The 20,074-nt window shown below is 40.9% G+C and overlaps 1 protein-coding gene across 1 annotated transcript; it reads left to right on the forward strand.

Moving 5' to 3' along the window:
- Positions 1–11,481: 11,481 nt before the first annotated feature.
- Positions 11,482–12,444, forward strand: LOC311627812 (olfactory receptor 51E1; the record flags this gene model as incomplete). The annotated part of the gene is made up of 1 exon (XM_084894420.1): positions 11,482–12,444. Exon 1 carries the CDS (start codon positions 11,491–11,493, stop codon positions 12,442–12,444), a length of 954 nt encoding a protein of 317 aa, XP_084750546.1. The 5' UTR covers positions 11,482–11,490.
- Between the last annotated feature and the right edge of the window lie 7,630 nt (positions 12,445–20,074).

The raw sequence follows: 20,074 nt of genomic DNA on the forward strand, positions 1-20,074 counted from the left end.
GTGTGATAATGAGTGTGTAGGTATATTTATGTGGGTGTATGTGATTTTTAGTGTGTGTGTGGCATGCGTGAGTGTGTCTGTATACATAAGAAATGGGCCAGTTGTACAGTTGGTGAGTGTGATAGCTATGACTTGGCATATACATATTTCATGAATAACAGATCTGATTGCACATTTATTGTGTTTATATGATCTCTGTTAGTTGTTATGTGATATGCACCTATTTGAGAATGTTGAACAATATCTTTATGAGTATCAGATAAACATTTTGTCTCTATCTTTTCTTCATATTTGTAGTATGGAAAATGTAGAGTGTAATATGTAGAATGTAAAATATTATATATTTGTAACAATGTAGAATATGTAATATGCATGAGTATATGGAATGTATGGTATTAGGATGGCAATTTGATGTTTATCTTTGGGCATATGCCTGTTGTGCATAGTATTTGTGATATGAAATCATTTTGTGTGATACATGTGTCTTTAGTCACATGTAGGTAGAATGTAATGTCTGAAAGATACGTGTGTGTGTGTGTGTATGCAGTGTTTGTGAATACTGTATTTTAGGGCATATGTCTGGTGCATATACTTCAGGATACATTTCTTTTATTTCTTATTTTTTGAACTCTTATTATGCTTCTAATAAAAATGAATCTGTTATTCCTGAAATGCTTGTATCTTCCTCTCCTTCTACATATTCTCTTCTTCTACACTGAGATCCAAAAGGAAATTGAAAAATTCTAGCCATGCTGTTGATGCAGGTGATACTTACAGGTCATGGGTCTTGCCATTTTTCTCTTAGTTGAATAGGTACTTCTTTATTGATTACCACCTGATGTTCTCACTAATCTCATTCTCTCTCTTCCTATCCCTCATCAAACCCTGTTCTCATAGCTCCTTTCGATACCACTTGCAGTGAAGCCTGATAAAACTATAAATGTTGGACTGCTCAAAAATAAATGCATTTCTTTTAAAAAAAATCTTTATTGTTGAAAGTATTATACATGCGCCTTTCCTCCACCCCATCAACCCTCTCCAGCACACCTCTGCCCCCCTCCCCAGGCCCTCACCGCCCACTGTCCGCAGGACACATTTCCTTTGTATGGTAGGTGAGGATTCTATGGCACAAGAATGAGTATACTAACTGTGTTTCTGGGCGGTGATTATTGAATGATGTCTCTATGTATTGGGGATGGCAATAGGAAGTTAAGATCCTGATTATGGAAGTAATTTCCAAATCTGAGAGCAATGTCAAAGGCCCAGTTTCTTGGCCTGGGCTCAGCATGGGTATGGCTCAGCCTCTGGAAGTGATGGGAGAGGAGAGTGCTACCTTTTTACATCTTCTCAAAGGCCAGACCACACCTTCTTTTTCCTGACCACATGATTTGAGGTGCTTCTGTTACCTCTTCCCATCTTTCCTCCCACACTTCCTGCTCTTCCAGAGGCATTGAACTCTCTAAATCCCTGGCATCCTACCTAATATCAGGTCCCAGTATTTTCTCCTTTCCCTTCCCTTTCTTGCTGATCTACCAAACATGTTTAAATGGCACTGGTTCTAGGGAGGTTCTCTAAACCTCACTGGGGAAACAGTAAATAAGAATGAGGGGGTGGGGGGCACTGATATGAGACATTGTACAGGCTCTGGCATCTCCTAGAGATAAGAAATGTTCACATTGATGAAAAAGTAAAAAATTAAAAAATGTTCCCCATGAAGAGAACAATGTAGGTTCATTTGAAGCAGAGGAAAAAATACTAAGATAGTACTTATGAGGTTAAAATCCTGAAAATATCATAAAGTGGTATACCATATAACCACCCTGCATCTCATTTCCTCTTCTATGTAATGAGATACTATAATAACAATGATCTTATAAAGCTCAAATACTATAAATGTCCTTTATAAGTTGCCAAGTATTGTAAATGTGCAATAAACTATTATATTCATGTTTGTTTTATTGCTTTAGGAAACATCCACCTTCTGGTCTTTGTGAATGGTGCCTCAGAAATGTGCATCACCAGTTTGGCCTGACTTATTGTTTTAATAAATAAATTAAAACAACTTTTTATTTATTTATTCATAAATTGTTTTCATGAAGCTTCAGAGAAGTTGAAATTCATTTCCCTGTGAAATTCAAATTTACCAGTGAAATTCAATGAAAGCACAACCTTGCCAAGAAATTCTTTTAAGTGTGGTTGATATCTATATCAAGAAAAGAGATATTGTGGGCTTACAATGAGGTGCCATCTAGGTTAGAATCACTAGCTTTGATATTTAGGCATGTTACTTAGCTTACTGAACCTCAGTAATTTGGAGGACAGTAAGCACTGTAAAACAGAAACATACTGTAGCTCCTGTGGGTGGTTGTGGGATTAAATAGAATAATAGATGTGAAAACTCATGGACAATAGAAAGTGATCAATAAATGTTGGTGCCAATTCAGTCATTCCTCACGTTAAGTAGGTCTTGTGATTTTAAGTGAAATGCTTGAAACGAAACCAATTTGACCACAGGCTAATTGATACAAGCAAGACTTAAGTTCCTGCAGCCTCTCATCAATGTTATAACAAAATGACGTTATTCGAGGACCTGCCGTAGTTTTAAATAATAAAGCAAATAAAATAAGATATGCTTATTTTATTTTGACAACCAATAGGTCTTTGTATTAGGAAAATATTTAAAAGTATAGTCATCTTCACCCTTCATAACCACATTCTGTGCCACGGCCAGAGCCAGTCCCTGATCCATATTGCAATGTCCCTGGTTTTAGATGAACTCATGGCCTTCTTTTTTGGAGATCTGGGACATCTCTGAGTCCCCTAGAATCTCTATATCTAAATAACTGGTGGTAAGTGCAGTAACTGTTGCTTGAAAACCTGGCTAATAGCTCAATAGATTTAAGACTTCCTCTAGGCTCCCATAGGCTCTGTGCTTCCCTCTATCATACAGTTAGGGCTTTACATTCAACTGGATGTTTACCGCTCTGTCACAGAGCTTAAATAGTTATGTGACCGTGTGTTCATCCTCTGTTATAGAACTTAAATATCTGTATGATAGTTGTTATGTCTCCCTTGAGGACAAGGGCTAGGTTTTCTTGTCTTCAGCACCGGGCATATAAGGTGCTCAATGGCTGTGGGGTTGGGGCCTTTCCAAAAGAGGGAAAGGCTGAGCAGTTTTTTCACTTTACATAAACAAATTTACTCTTATTCCACCACCTACTCTCATCTCTTCTTCCTTTCTCAATAAATTATAGTCCTTAAATTTTATAAAGTCCACGAAGTACTTTCTGCAGCTATTAATGATCAATTATGATCCAAACATAACATTATATTGTAGGCAGAGTTTGGTTAAACATTCTCACTTCTGAGGCAAGATCCTTCTGTATTCTCCACTCATTATGTCATGAATCTTCAAGTTTTCTTGTCTGGCTGAAGTCACTATGGTTGACCCTAACTGAGCACTGGATATGCAAAATCTAAGCTTTTCTGGTGGAACTTTCCCGGTTTGCTCCCATGCATGTGCTGATCAGTGTTCAGATGAATTTTTGAGGACCCTCTACATATCCCTGGAGTTCTCTCTCTGTGTAGAACTCTCATCTCTAATCCTCTGCATTCAAATTCTAGCTAGCTTGGTCTTCCTGAAGTCTCAGCTCCATATCCTCATATGAAGGTGTCCTCTGTCTGGGGCCTCCGCCCCTGTGCCACAGCATGAAAACTCTCTAAGGCTGTGAACTGAGGAACCACAGGTTCACCTCATATGTTTCCCATGTTTCAGGGCTCATTGTCATTTGTTGCCTGATATCCAGTATCTCCCAAACCAATGTTTTATATATATATTGGCCATTTTAGGTTTCTCTGGGTGAGTGCTACTTTCTGTTACTCCACCTTGGCCAGAAATGGAAGTTTCGGGGGTATTTTTAAAGTCTTCACACAGTCTTAGTCTAAATGGGAAGTTGTGGGAGGTGGCTCAAGGGAGATGACAAGGGTCAGGCTGCAGGTGTGAAGTTACCTCGAGCCCTTGTAAGCTCAAGTTTTGATGTGGTCTGAGATGAAATGACCTGATTCGACATTGTCTGTTTGTGCACAGCTTAAAGTCAGCATACCCTGTGTTGTGAATTTAAAACTTATTATACAATTGCAAAATTAGTAAAAGTAAGAAGAAATCAACTAGAATTCACTTTGCTTTATTTGTAGACATTTAAAAAAAATTTATTTAAATATGTAAGGTATTTACTTTCACATTCAAATTGTTTTCCAACTCCCTAAAATGTTCTCTCGCTATTTTTGTCCTTAAGAGAGAAAGCAGATGTCCTTGGTCTTATATGGCAGGCGTTGGTGTTAGGGGAGGATTAAAGAAATCACATTCTCCTTCCTCGGCCAGACATTCAGAAAGCCAGGACTAAAGAAGAAGGCAGAGGCATGGTCCCTGGGGACCACTGGTATGAATTAGCTAGATACAGGACCCAAAGGCTGGAGCCAAAGAAGATGAGCTTTGGGGGAAGGCAGATGGGTCCATTAAGCTTGTTAAGGACCCAACCAGGTGCCACCAATGGAAAGAAGGTGGACAGTGACAGCTTCAGGAAGGTGATGAGCTGACACTTAGTCATGGGGTCTTCCTAAAAGCGTATGTAGCCTTTCCTCTGGCTGAGTTTGATGAACCTTGGAAGAATCTTGGAGAAAAGCCCCTCACATAGACCATGGACACACAAATGAGTGTTGTTGTTGTTGTGTTTTTTTTGTTTTGTTTTTTTGCCTTCCCTTGCTCATTTCCCATGTCTAACTTCACATTTGGAACTGGCGCAGGGCCCATCTGAGGAGGACTCTAGGGATCTCAGCTCTTTCTGCTCCTCCTTCCCCATCCCCCAGGCATACCTTCCCTGGACACAGAAGCCAAGAAGGACATAGGACCACAGTTGGCTACTGAAGGGTACCTGCTGATAGACCCTCTGGGCAGCACTCCTCCCCGCTGCAGGGAGAAGCAGAAGGAGGAGGAGGAGATAAGACAGGGAATAAATAAATAACCCTGATCAGGGAAGTCCAAAGGAGGGGGCAGAGACAGAGACGGCTGCACTGCAGTGTAGCTGCCAGACCTCTTCTGGAAAAGTACTGGAGAAAAGGGCACAGGTTCCTGCAGTGCAGCTGAGGTGAGTGCAGGGAAGCAGGGGTACATCCAGGCATGAGGGCTGCTTGCAGATAGGGTCTCCCAGTAGACCTGCTGAGTGAATGAGAAATCAGACTGAAGAACCAGAAGCATAGGGGTGGGGCTGGGGATATGAAGGTGGCCCCTGACTCACATGACAGACAGCCTCAGCAATTTCTATGTTTGTGCGGTAAAGGGAAGCACGAATGGTAGTTTTCAAGCAATTTTCCAGTGATCAGTGTACTGGGTGCCCAGCCAGAGCCTGGCATGAGATGGCCTAAATGAAGATGAAGAGGGGCAGAGAACAGATGGGGTAGAAATAGACTGTGGTTTGGTGTGTGAACAGGGCCAGTTCCGGGTTGGTAGTGTGGTCCAAGCTTAGTTTGTCATTAGGGGGTCACACTATAGCTCTGTTGGGGTGTGAGCTCTGAATGGGGTTCAGGCTAATTGGATGCTCTGCAAAGGAGTCAGGCTGTGGCTGAGACTGAGATGTAGCTGAGTCTCAGTGCCTAGAATCAGGGTTTAGTCTTCAGCCCATTTAGAAAGTGAATTCGTGTCTACATTGCAGTGTCCCCTGGCTTGTACTCAATCACTTCCAGCTTCCTAAACAGGTATGTTCTCTTTCTCTCTGGTTCTTTGCATTTGTGAGAGGGCACTTTTAAAAACAAATTGGGTCAGGTCTATTGCTTAATTTCCTCCAAAACTCTCAGAAATAAATCAAAACTCCTTGCCTGTAGGCCACTACATGATCTGGTTCCTTCCCTCACTCTGCCCTCATCTAAAACTCTCCTGTGATCTTGATGCTCCAGCCACAATGACCTTTTTTCTGTTTTGTGAAACTTCAAACTCATTCTTGCCTCAAAACCTTTTTCTCTGTTATCTCCTCTGTCTGTAACAATCTGCCCTTAGATCTTGGAATGGCTGGCATATTTCATCACACAGCTCTCAGTTTATGTGCCGCCTCCACTGATTTCCATCTCAAATATGGGTACTTTGTCCCTGCCTTTTGCGTCCTATTGCTCTGTCTTGTCTTCAGTGCTCTTATTTTTGTCTGAAGTTTTCTCGTTTATTCATTTGTTAATTTTTTATTTTTTATTTTTGTTATTAGTGCATGAGCTCCCTGAGAACAGTGATCTTTTCTGTGGTACCCATAATTTTCTCTCCAGTTTGGGGCAAATAATAGGCACTCTACATGTTTTTGTTGCCTAACTGAACATTGCTGTTTCCATGCCCCCGAGCTTGCCCTATTAACTGCTACTAGCCCCTCCCCCTCCCAAGTCTTGGCTCAGATGTCACCTCCTTAAGGAAGCCCCCTAAGCATGACAACTTGGTGAGCTATTGTCTATTTGCTCCTGCGGCCCTTATAGTTTCCCTGGTCCTGGCATTTATCACAACATGCTGTGATGGCCACATCATTGTCTCTGTTTCTCCTCACTGTGGGAGGGATGAACTATGACTTACTTACTCTGTATCTTAATATCTCCAGCCTCTCCACTGTAGACAGCCAATCAATAATTGTTGAAGAAATCAGTGTTTCAATCAAAGTCCCAGATCTGGCTCTCCACTGCACCATACTTCCCTGTGTGCAGGCAGGAGCCAGAATAGCTGTGATGGGCACTGACAACTAGGTCAAGCTTTCCAGCTCTCTGGGACTCTGATTGGCTCTGGTCCTCCTTGGGAAGGAGAGGGGCAGGGACCAGAACCCCAGCTCTGCATAGGAGTGATTTTGTAGGGCCAGGATGACTTGTGCTGAGTAGAGTGGGGTTGGGAGTCTCACTTTCTCTTGAGTTAGAAATTGCACTCTCTTATCTTTTAATTCTCATCTTGGCCAGTCTAAAAAGAATGGACAAGAACCTTGCAAGAGTTCATCTGCTTTATCAAATACAGAGAATATGATAATTTGGAGTGGATGTGATTCTGGGGCTGCCACCCTGATGGAGTACTAGAAAAAGGGCTTTTCCACAAATTGGGTGAAGAACTCCAACCTCCTTGCTAATCACAGCATTGTCCCTGAGGCTGGCCTTCCCTCTCTGGGCAGAAGCTAGACTCTCCCAGGTATCTCTGGACTTCCCTCTAGAAACATTCTCTGACAGATGCTCCCACAGGGGCTGGCAGTGGTACCTAGGACCTCCACCCACTGTTCCAGGCTTTCCAACAGGTCAGGCACTACACATGTGCACAAAATTAAAAGCAGCTAAAATCAGGGGAAATGTATAGGCCTTGGAGTTAGACAATCTAGGTTAAATTTTTGCTTTACCAGTCAACTGTTAAACCCTGGCAGCATTGTTTTTCCCCTTGGGACATCAGTTTTCTCACATATAACATAGAGAAGATACACAGAATTGCCATCATGCAACCTTGTTCTTGGGCTAGGGATACATGATGTAGAGCCTGGAATTTTGCAGGCGATCAATGATTTCTGCTATTATCATAAAAACAATCAAATCAGTGTTGGCAGTGACCTCTGTTCTGTTGTTCTGTTCGGTCAGAAGAGGTGGAGCTGAGAGCCCGGCCTGTCTCCCTGACTGCTTTTCCGTGGGTCTCTGAGAAGGCAGGAGCTGAGAGAGTTCTGGGGAAGAGTGTGAGGAGGGACTGATCATGAGGGCTGAGCTGGCCCTGGGGGAGTCTTGGGGGCCATGGGGGAAGGAATGAAGAGGATTTAAGGCCTCAAAGTGGACTGTCACTCTTTGTAGCTGGGGGCTCCTGCTCACTCATCCTCAAGAAAAGGCCAAGATGTCCTTCACAGTCTCTAAGAAACATTCCTGGGACTTGCAAAAATAGTGTGACTTTTTCAGAGAACTATCTTAAGCACAGGATTATTCCTTAGTAGTGAGAGCAGTGTGGGTGGGCTCTCTAAGAGAAAAGGAAAGAAAAGAAAAAATTGTTTATTTTTCTTTGATTATGCCTTATTTTCAAACTAGAGTGATTTAGTTCCAATTTCCTCCAGATCTCTCAAGTCCTACCTCTGAGTATGTGCCAGTGGATCTATTCGATAATTACCAATAGCTGCTCAGGCTGGAAGTCATCGGGTCCTTCTGCCTGCCTCCTGGGAGGACTGTGGGAGACAGGGATGCTTCAGAGATGGGCAGTGTGAAGGGTGACACCTGGGTCCTCTGGCTGGCTTCCTTACCCATTCCTTTATTTCTCTCCTGCTGCAGTCTTCTGAGGTGTAGCCGCATATTTTACCTCCAGCGATAGCTGCCTGTTTCCTGCTGCCAAGCCACCTCCCTTCCAGCATGTGTGTGTGTGTTGTATGAGAGTGTGCTTATGGTGGAGTGCAATGAAGGAGACGAATAGGAGGGAAATAAAATGTTTTTAGAAACTTCATACCTCTTTAGAGATCTTCTTTCCCATTTTTATGGAAATGCTCAGAAACAGTGTTTTGCATGCTGAGATACAATTTTTGCAATGTCTTTTGACATGCCTTATATGATTTTGCAGCAGCACTCTGATTTCTTATTATTGCCCTCTGCATTTATTTATTGCTGAGGCTTGCATTCCTAGCCCCAGGACTCTGCTCATCACATCATTTTACCCTCAGAATATGGCAATCCACGATTCCTTCCCAACACATTGCCCAAGGCAGCACATTTTAATTCTAGTCATTCATTTTACTGCACTACCATGTCTGTTCATGGGAAATTTCTGGATGACATGAGTATCTGGCTCTCTGGAAAACCAGAGCTTTCTTGCTAATGTCTCCAGGTGAGGCCTCCTAGGTCCCCTCCTCTCTTGGGCATAAATGTCCTCTTTACATTTATATAGAGCCAAGACTTTGCACCTGCTTTGTTCTCTATGCAGCTTCTCATGCCCTCTGGATCCCTGGGTAAGAAAGACTTTTCTATTTGACCTAAAAATTCTTGTTCTGAAGTGAATATCACCCCATCCGAACCTTCCAAACATTCTTTTATTCTTCTCAAGAGTCTCTAAAATTTAGAAAATTAGAAATCCTTCCTACACTCTTAACCTTGTTGTTCTCATTAGATGCCTATTGAAGGATTCTTCTTTTTAGAAAACTCATTTTACTTTTTAAACAAACACTAACTAAACACTGATAAATATGGTAGGGTTTCTACCATTAAAAAATTCATAATTCAGGGGAAAACTATAAATATGCAATAATTATAGTTCAGGAGGATAAATTCATAAAATGAGATCTAAACGAAGTTCTTTGGAAGCATAGAGCAGGAAACATTTCATTATACCCAAGGGAAAGAGAATTAGGAAAATAGCATAGGAGAGGGACAGTAAACCAGGATGTGAATGGTGAGTAAGATTTTGTTCTGTGGAAAGACAGGAGAGGGTAAGAGACACTCAGAGAAACACTGATGTGAGAGAGACATATTGATTGGTTGCCTCCTGCACGCATCCCTGATTAAGGTATGTGCCCTTGATCAGAATTGAACCCGGGACCCTTCTGAGGGCTGACCTATTCACTGAGCCAAACTGACTAGGGCTCAAAGGAATTTAAAAAACCACACAACACAAAACAATGTCTAGTGGCCTGATTTCTTTTGGTTAGAAGTCTATTGGGATTGTGCCAATGAAAAAGATTACACGAGAGTCATGGCAGTCAGAAATGGAATATCTAGCATGTGTGACTATTTCAGCCACCCTAACAGAAAAGAGGAAAAACTAGAGAAAAAAAACAGTTAACAACACAGACAAGATTTTTTGCACATTAACTAGATATGTGCCCAGCATTGTGTTAAATGTTTCATCATCTCATTTGTTCCTCACATTGACATTTTTTAGTCAGCGACTGTTATCCTCTTTTTAAAGAGGCTTAGAAAGGTTAAATGGTTTGCCCCAGATTGCACACTTAAGGAAGGCTTTGACTAGGATTTGAATTCAGGATTGATTTCATACCTCCTATTCTTTTTTTTTAAAAAAAATATATATATATATTATTGATTTTTTTACAGAGAGGAAGGGAGAGTGATAGAGAGCTACACACATCAATGAGAGAGAAACATCAATCAGCTGCCTCCTGCACACTCCCCAATGGGGATGTGTCCGCAACCAAGGTACATGCCCTGGGACCTTTGAGTCCTCAGGCAGATGCTCTATCCACTGAGCCAAACCAGTCAGGGCCATACCTCATATTCTTAAGAGCTATACAACCATGCATCTGTAAGAGTTTGTTTTTGAACAGGGAGAGTTTGATGTTCTTGAGTGACAGACAGGTAGATCCTTTAGTAAGACAAAAGATAATTCAGAGCTTGCTATATAGATTTTGGAGTCAATAGTTTATATGTGACAAATGGAAAGGAATGAGATGGCTCCAGAAGGGGGATATAGAACAAGAACACTGAGGATAAAATTCTCAGAGCATTATCATTTAAGAGCATGCTTAATGATCAAGCAGAGAAGACTGAAGATCCAGAAAGGAGACCAAGAACTAGTGATCAGAGAGAGATGAGGAGCAGAGGGAGGAGGGAGAAGTTATAAGTAGGAGGGATTTGCTTCCAGTGTCATGCTACAGAGAGGTCAGGACAGAAGACTTAATGACTTTGCCTCTTTGCCTAAAAATCTAGGTTAAATATGGCTCCTTATACCTTTTCCCCCCAGCAGTTTGAATTAAGCTCTGTTATTTTCTGTTCTAAAACTTGTGCTCCTAGTGTTCCCCTGAGTGACAGTTTAATGGTAGAACAAAGATTATTGACACATCCTGAACCCAGTGTTAGATGCAAGTCCCTCCTGCTGAGCTCTTCTGCACACTCAACTCCTCTCTGGTTACCCATGCAGAGAGGTCCTACCCTGTTGTCAAGAGCCAGATCTTGTAAATCTATCCTGGATATTTTCTTCCCAAGATAAAACTATCTGAAATATACCCTAACAATAAATGTCACTATTTCCATAGCTAGCTTCCAAATTATAGCTGAATGTGTGTGTGTGTGTGTGTGTGTGTGTGTGTTGTAAATTCATACAATTTACATAATCTCATAAAAAGTAGGAGCATGTGAATATTTATGGATGGTAGAAAAGAAAGGAGGAAGTTAGTTAACTCTAATTGTTTTAATTAAGAGAGATGATCTGAGCAAACTCATGTCTGACATTTTCACGTCAGCAATCTCTACTTACATCCCTCACTTTTGTAGCCAAGGGTGGGGTTGGTAATCATGGCTGGGTGAGTTATCTGAACCTTGGCTTTTGAAGGACGGTAAGGTTGAGTTTAGAATAGGCTCAGAGGGTGGATAGACAATGACATTAGCATTAGGGTCAGAGAACGGGGCATCAGCATGGAGGGAAGAGGTGTGGTGTTGTGATTCAGGAGGATCTGACAATTGTTTATCTTTTCTTTCCAGCCTCCCCAGGTCTGGCATTGATTGCATCTCAGCTTCTTCACTATGGTGGGCCCTAATGGCAATGAATCCAGTGCCACATATTTCGTTCTAATAGGCCTCCCTGGCTTGGAAGAAGCTCAGTTTTGGTTGGCTTTCCCTTTATGCTCCCTTTACCTTATTGCTGTGCTAGGTAACTTGACAATCATCTACATTGTGTGGACTGAGGACAGCCTACATGAACCCATGTATATTTTTCTTTGCATGCTTTCTGGCCTTGACATCCTTATCTCTACTTCATCCATGCCCAAAATGATGGCCATCTTCTGGTTCAATTCTACTACCATCCAGTTTGATGCTTGTCTGCTACAGATGTTTGCCATCCATTCCTTATCTGGCATGGAGTCCACGGTACTGCTGGCAATGGCCTTTGACCGCTATGTGGCAATATGCCACCCACTACGCCATGCCACTGTGTTAACATTGCCTCGTGTTACCAAGATTGGAATGGCTGCTGTAATACGAGGTGCTGCACTTATGGCCCCTCTGCCTGTCTTCATCAAACAGCTGCCTTTCTGCCGCTCCAATATCCTTTCCCACTCTTACTGCCTACATCAAGATGTCATGAAGCTGGCCTGTGCTGACATCCATGTCAATGTCATCTATGGCCTCATCGTTATCATCTTTGCCATTGGCCTGGACTCAGTTCTCATCTCCTTATCATATATGCTTATCCTCAAGACTGTGTTGGGCTTGACACGTGAAGCCCAGACAAAGGCATTTGGCACTTGTGTCTCTCATGTGTGTGCTGTTTTCATATTCTACGTACCGTTCATTGGATTATCTATGGTGCACCGCTTTGGCAAGCCTCAGGACTCCCTCCTGCCCATCATCATGGCCAACACCTACCTCCTTGTCCCTCCTGTGCTCAACCCCATTGTCTATGGAGTGAAGACAAAGGAAATCCGGCAGCGCATCCTTCGTCTTTTCCATGTGACAACCCTCCCTTCAGATCCTTAGGTGTCAATGATAAAACTTATTTTTCATTCAAAGTTCTTTAATTCAGATTTTAATATCAATATTTTGGGAGACAGTATTAGGAGAAACACATTTTCCTTAATAAAAACACAACTGGTCCTTCAAAGATGAAACTGGTGGCAACATCTCCTGTGGATAGGGGCAGCAGAACAGTATACTCCCAAATTCCCATTTTTTTTTTTAAAATCAATCTTTATTGTTCATATTGTTACAAAGGTTCCTCATTTCTTCCCCCCTCCACCAGGTTCCCACCCCACCCTCCGCCCCCTCCCCATCCCCCATTGTCCTCATCCATAGGTGCAGTTTATGTTCAGTCTCTTCCTCCCTCCCTTTCCCCGATAATAAATCCCTTTTCAGATAGTAAATCAGTTACTTAGCATTTTCTCATATCAATAATACCACCACATGCCCAATGATACATTTCACACAAAAGACATTTCCAAATAGGTCAACCAGCCTCATCCAGGCCCCACCCAAGGCACTCACAGATCAACACCCCAGCGCTGTATTAACTCAACACATCCAGATCTAAGCCTTCATCACTTGATTCAGCAGACCCTCAAGTTCCCACAAAAGTTTCCAGCCATGTCTGAGAGGCAGCCCCAAATTCCCATTTTTTAATATTATTTTTCTCTCTAGTTATTTTCTATATATAATTATTAAATTCCTGAGGTGGTTGTAGTTGTAGGATTATTATTTCCCATTTAACCATCCAAGTCCAGTTCTCTAAACTGCTTGTACTAGTCCACAGCATTCTGAGATAAGGTTGCTACATCTGAAGCATATTTACCAAAGGCTTAAGCATGCCAAAGGTGAGATAAACTTAAGAATACAATACAATCAGATACTTTGGCTTAAAACTATGATTTTTTTTTTCTCCCCAGAAACCATATTGGATCTCAGAAAAGAAGCTATACCTGGATTTTCTTCTTCAAAATGATCTCCAGAAGAAATAGATAATCTGCTTTCTTTTGGGGCACCAGCCCTTAGGAGGGAGGTTGGAAGTAAAACCTTACAAAAATGACTGTTATCTGCATTAATGAAAGATGGCACACTGTTCTGAGAGTTTTTACAGCCCATGGAGACTTCCTTTCAATCTGAATAGAAATATAATTAGTACCTCCGTTGTACTAAGGGGGAAGTTGATGTTCAATGGGACACAAGGTCACACAAAAAAGTTGTCTTTTGATGCCTAATCCTATATTGTGAGCAGGAATTGTTAGACCATTGGGATAGTAAATTAGATATTTCCATAGTCTTACATTTTCTAGGGGAGGTATTTAATTTTCTTTTTCACTCATCCAGTATTGTATGTAGACATTTTCCATTAATATTGTTGGTGGCTTTAATCCCAATAGCTTCTGGTCCATTTACCAATGAACCTGTGAAGTAGAAGCAGGTGTGTATTTGGGTAATTCCTAACCAGTGGCTAATTTGGGAAATAGCATGATTGGCAGTGGAAGCACTCAGTGGGTATCTGGAGAGGCACTTTATAAAGAGATGTTTCAGGAAACACCTTGAAGCTCATGGGAGAAATGGCAGGTCTACCACAGACCAGGCAATCATGAGCATGACACATTATGAGACTGAGGAAGCGCATGAGGCTAGCCGTGAAGCAAGGCTAAGGCAAGCATAGGTCCACAGAAACAGAGTAGAGCATATAGGTGGACAACTGCATCCCCAGGGCTCTGAGCTGCCTTACAGGGGAAGCCCACAACATCAATGTTTGGAGAACAAATCTACAGGAGAGACCAATAAAGCCTGCTTTCCTGCCAGCTATAATAACAGCACAAATGTGGTCCCAGTGATCCCAGGACCCCCACAAACTAGGTAGCATAGCACTTCCCGAAGGAAGCTGAATGGGAAAGAGGGGTTATGGGCTCCACAGAGTGCAATAGGAATAAACAGGGCAGAAGCAAGAACACTACCCACAGGGGGAGTGCTAGTCAGACCCAAGGAGAGGTAGCTAAATGTGAGAAGCAGGTAGTATAGTGGAGAACATGGCACAGGGCCAGCCAGACTTTTCTGGCCATAGCGCAAGATTACTTAGTAGAGAGGATATGGAGTGAGCATATCTGATTTCTTGGACTGGAATCCAGGAGGCGAGAGTTGTGAATAGTATGGAATTTAATTTACCCAGATGAATGGTGGCCAGCATCACTAAGAGCATAAACCTGAGTCATTGCAGGCTTCATTTGGAGGGAATGAAGGATTAGCCCATTGCCCATGGAGACTTCCTTTCAATCTGAATAGAAATATAATTAGTCCAGACACTGGAACTGAGAGAAAGAGACAGAATGAAAGACAGAGATCGGCATATCATTTTTTTCTTATTAGGAAATCAACACATGATTACTATAAATATAAATTTTAGACATCGTGAAAATATTAAAAAAGTAACAATATAATAAAAACGCCAATGAATTTGTCACCTTAAAAGAAAATAATTATTAGCATATTGGTGTTTATTTTTTCAGATTTTTATTAAGTGCTTGTATTCATGCTTCTGTAGGGGCATATGCTAAATGTGTATGTCTGTTTTATATTTGAAGTGCTATTGGAGACATAGATAGATGAATAATAAAAAGATAAATATAGAGCCGAAACCGGTTTGGCTCAGTGGTAGAGCGTCGGTCTGCGGACTGAAAGGTCCCAGGTTCGATTCCGGTCAAGGGCATGTACATTGGTTGCGGACACATCCCCCGGTTGGGGGTGTGCAGGAGGCAGCTGGTCAATGTTTCTCTTTCATCGACGTTTCTAGCTCTCTATCCCTCTCTCCTCCTCTCTGTAAAAAATCAATAAAATATATTTTAAAAAAAGATAAATATATAGATGTCAATTTCATTATTTCAGATTTTAGAAGTGATTCCAAGTCTATGGTACTTAATATACTCTGGATAACATTTCATAGATTTTATCCTATATGACTTAAACATTTTGTGAGTGTAAAAACACACACACTCACTCACAGACACACACACACACACACACACACACACACACTACCATCTCAGCCACTTGGACCTTTTTGAATCCTGAAGAAGTCTGAATGTTAAATCTGTCTATATGTCACTTAAAAAAAAAAGGTTTTATTTGTTTATAAAACAGTTTATGAACTGTTTTACAAACATGTCTTGTATTCTCTATTCACCAAACCTAATTTCTCTCCATTCTAGACACACAGCTAAGCATTTCTCAGCCTCTTTTGAGATGGGTATGGTTAAATGCTAACCATTTCTTTCAATGTGAGTGGAAGTGACATGTGCCACTTCTCTGCCAGGCTCAAAAATATTTGCATGTCCAGTCTTCCACATTTATATCAAATGTGACTTGGGAAGCCATTAGTTGCACATGGTAATCCATAAGCAGCCCGGGTTCCTAAAAATTATATAGAGACAGATCCTTCATACCTGCCACCCTCCATCAACCATATTTATACCAGGCAGTTGAATAAATAAAAAATAAAGTACTAATGTGTCAAGACTTTGTACGTGTTTTTGTTGTCCTTTAGTAGGGTAGTCTTGTAACAATACTAAATAAATAATTATTGAATTAAGTGAAAGAAATAAAACCTGGAAAGTAAGGAGCTGAGGTAAAACTGCTTTTTATCCTTTTAGAGAAAATACTGAATGTATAATATTTATCAAAGAGACAGATATTTATTTACATTAATATAATTATCAAAAGTCTTAATCAAGCTGGGTCTCATATAGATTATTTATTTATTTTAAAAATATATTTTATTGATTTTTTTTTACAGAGAGAAAGGAAGAGGGATAGAGAGCTAGAAACATCCATCAGCTGCCTCTTGCACACCTTCTACTGGGGATGTGCCCGCAACCAAGGTACATGCCCTTGACTGGAATCTAACCTGGGACCTTTCAGTCCGCAGGCTGATGCTCTATCCACTGAGCCAAACCACTTAGGGCTCATATAGATTTATTTATTTATTTATTTATTTATTTTATATATTTTATTGATTTTTTTTTTGCCCCCCTCCCTCCCTCCCATACATACCCTCCCCCCCAGAGTTTTATGTCCATTGGTTGTACTTATATGCATCTACACAAGTCCTTTGGTTGATCTATTATCTCCCCCAGATCTTCCTCCCCTCCCCACTGTAATTTGACAGTCTGCCTGTTGCTTTACTGTCTCTATATCTGTCTCTTGGTTCATCAATTTATAATGTTCTTTATCATCCACAAATGAGTGAGGTCATGTGGTGTTTCTCTTTCATTGATTGGCTTATTTCACTCAGCATGATGTTCTCCAATTCCATCCAGGTTGCTGCAAATGATGAGAATTCCTTCTTTTTTATGGCAGCATAGTATTCCATTGTGTAGACGTACCATAGTTTTTGGATCCAATCATCTGCTGACGGGCACCTAGGCTGTTTCCAAATTCTGGCTATTGTAGATTGTGCTGCTATGAACATAGGGGTGCATATATCCTTTCTAATTGATGTTTCTAGTTTCTTGGGATATATTCCTAGAAGTGGGATTACTGGGTCAAATGGGAGTTCCATTTTCAGTTTTTTGAGGCTCATATAGATTTAAAAAAAAATTTACTCTGCGTCAATACCTTCTCATCTTCTCAGGAAACTTATGTTATTGTTCCTTCTCCTTATTAGATATTCAACCTCACTATTTCAGTCATTGTTAGCATTTATTATGTTCCAGTCTCTTCCATATTGAAAATAACAATGTGAAGTATAATCCTGCCAAGATACTATATTCTTCTTTTATCTCTTCCCTGTCATAAAATCTCTTAGAGAAGTTAACTGTAACTAATTTTTATTTATGCATCCCTCATCTAGCTCTTCAGTGCTCCAATATAACCATAGCCTTGGTGAAATTGCCAAAAGAACTTCTACTATCATCATCAAGGTTTTTAGTTCTTATCCTATCTGACTTCTCAACAACATTCAACACACTTGGCCATTTCCTCTTTCTTGATACAGTTTCCCCTTTAGCTTCCATTGCTTCACACTCTTGGCTTTCCTTTTACCTCTCTTGATACTTCTCTGTTTCCTTTGCACCTACAGTATAGTCTTCTTCCCCTGATGAGACAACATGTTATAAGAGAGACTACAATCAGACTTTCAGTTGTTATGCAATCACATTTGTGTTGATGGTGTCTATAGTAGGTGCTGTAGCAAACACTGACTACTCTCCATGACTTAAATTTATCTCTAGACTAGACCATGCAGCTAGTCTAGTGCCCCTTTCCCTATTCAAATTTATTTGCACATTCAAAAGAATTATTGCACTGCTATTATTTCATGAACACCACTAGACACTGAGTATATGTTGGCACCTTTGGAGTTATGTAACAGTAGGGTGGCAGAATATTTCACATGTGCAGGAGACAAATAAATGAGGAAGGTAGCTAGAAATGTGATGTAGAGTGGGGTGATAAGAATGTTGCACGCAGAGTAAATGGTAGACCTGAGACCAGATAAAACTGATTGTGTTTTAGGTTGTAATTTGCAATTCACACTCCTAAGCTATTTTATAGTAAAAATATTTAATAAATAATTTGTATGTATTAGATACAAACCAAATTACTTGGTATAGTATGTGCATTCCTTTATAATCTACCTTTTTGACTTCATCCAATCTTTAAACTCTATGCTGCAGGCAAATTGGTTAAGATATAAAAAGTGGCAGAGATGTAAAAAAGTGCAGAAATGCTCATCTTTCCACAAACACATGTACTGTTTCAAAATATTGAGCCTGTTTTTTTATATTGCTCATTTCCCCCTTAGGTTTTTCTCTTTTAAATTCCATTCCTATGTTGCCTAGGAAAAAAACACACACCATCCTACATTTTTTTTTTCAAGATGAAATGAAAACATCCTCTTCTTTGTAGAGGTTTGTCCAATCTTTCTAGGCAAGATGTAGCAACTACTAATTTGCAGTCTTTAATAATTTCTTGCAAAAAATTTTATTATGATACTTATAAGTCTGTATTCTAGTTGTGTAAGTATATGTCTTTAACCTGGTACAAAATTGTGAGTTTCTGGAGAAGACCATGTTTTATATATTTTCAGTCTTTAATTCTTAGCACAGCTTCCAGTACAAAGCAAATGGTGACCATAAATTTGTAACAGGAAGAAGCCTGATGGCCCTAACCGATTTGGCTCCAAAGATAGCAAGGTTGTGCCAAAACCGGTTTGGCTCAATGGATAGAGCATCGGCTTGGGGACTGAAGGGTCCCAGGTTCGATTCCGGTCAAGGGCATGTACCTTGGTTGCGGGCACATCCCCAGCAGGGGGTGTGCAAGAGGCAGCTGATTGATGACTCTCTCTCATTGATGTTTCTAACTCTCTATCTCTCTCCCTTTCTCTCTATATAAAATCAATAAAAGATATTAAAAAAAAAAAAAAAGATAGCAAGGTTGTGTGAGACATAGGTGTTGAGGGCCCGGATGTGCTTTCTCAGGGAGGCCAGCCCCAGGACTGTGCACAGGATGAGAGTGTAGGACAGGATGATGAACAGGGAGTCTATGCTCCCAGTGGACACAACCACATAAAGCCCATAGCAAATGTTTATGGTGATATCAGCACAGGCTCTTCTCATTACATCTGGATGGAAACAGAATGAGTGGGACAAGAGGTCAGAAGTTAGGTCAGAAGTTCAAACGTTTAAGCAGGAATGGCACTGGGAAGGGAGATAACACAGCACGGGCCCCAACGGCCAGTCCAATTCTGAAGATGACATTATTTGTGAACACAGGTGTCCTTTCTATCCCTTATTTAGGGCCATAGACCTACTTATCCAATAAGTAGACCTCCTTATTTTTCTTCCTCATTCCATCTGCTCATTCCCCATTCCATTGGCTCCTACACCTGGCAGCAGCTAACATAGAAGGAATGTCAGACTCACTAACCCGGTCCCCCATTCTTCTAAATAATATAGATGGGATTGTGCCTAGGCCTCACGTTACTCACCCTGCTTGTTGTGACAGCCCTCTCTGCCTGTCCACATTCTGAAGGGGCCCAAGACAACTCTGCAACTAAGCTGTTACCTTTATGCCACTGACTGGATGCCTTAGTGAGTTGCTGCTCCCCAGATCACAAAGGAGGCTCTGTGTTTATGTTTTTCTGAGCAATGGGAGTGTGTGGGCTACCAGTATTGTCAAGGAGAGTTATAAGGAAATGCAGAGAGATAATTTTTAAAAATCTACATTTTTTTTCATTATTGGTGACACTGATAATTTTAGCTTCCATTCTTTTTTTTTTTTTTCCCCTACTCTTACAACTTCCAAAATGTTTTCCTTGCATTCTTTTTCTCTTCCACTTTCACCTTTTCAATACAGTTAAACTGGTGCAACATTTTACAATTTAATAGCATTTCCATGCCTGATTTTTATACATATTTTTAATCTTTACACAAGAATATTTTTCCATTGATGTTTAGAGAGTGTGGATGAGAGAGGGAAAGATAGAGAGAAACACAATGATTGGTTGCTCCTGCATGTGTCCTGACCAGGGCCGGGGCAGGGCAGGTGCCTGCAACTGAGTTAGGTGCCCTGGATTGGAACTGAACATGGGTCCCTTAGGTTCATAGGCTGATGGTTTATCCATTGAGCAAAACCCACTAGGGCTCCA

The sequence above is a fragment of the Pipistrellus hanaki genome (genome assembly GCF_964339955.1).
Source record: "Pipistrellus hanaki genome assembly, chromosome: 9".
In the NCBI taxonomy this organism is placed as follows: domain Eukaryota; kingdom Metazoa; phylum Chordata; class Mammalia; order Chiroptera; family Vespertilionidae; genus Pipistrellus; species Pipistrellus hanaki.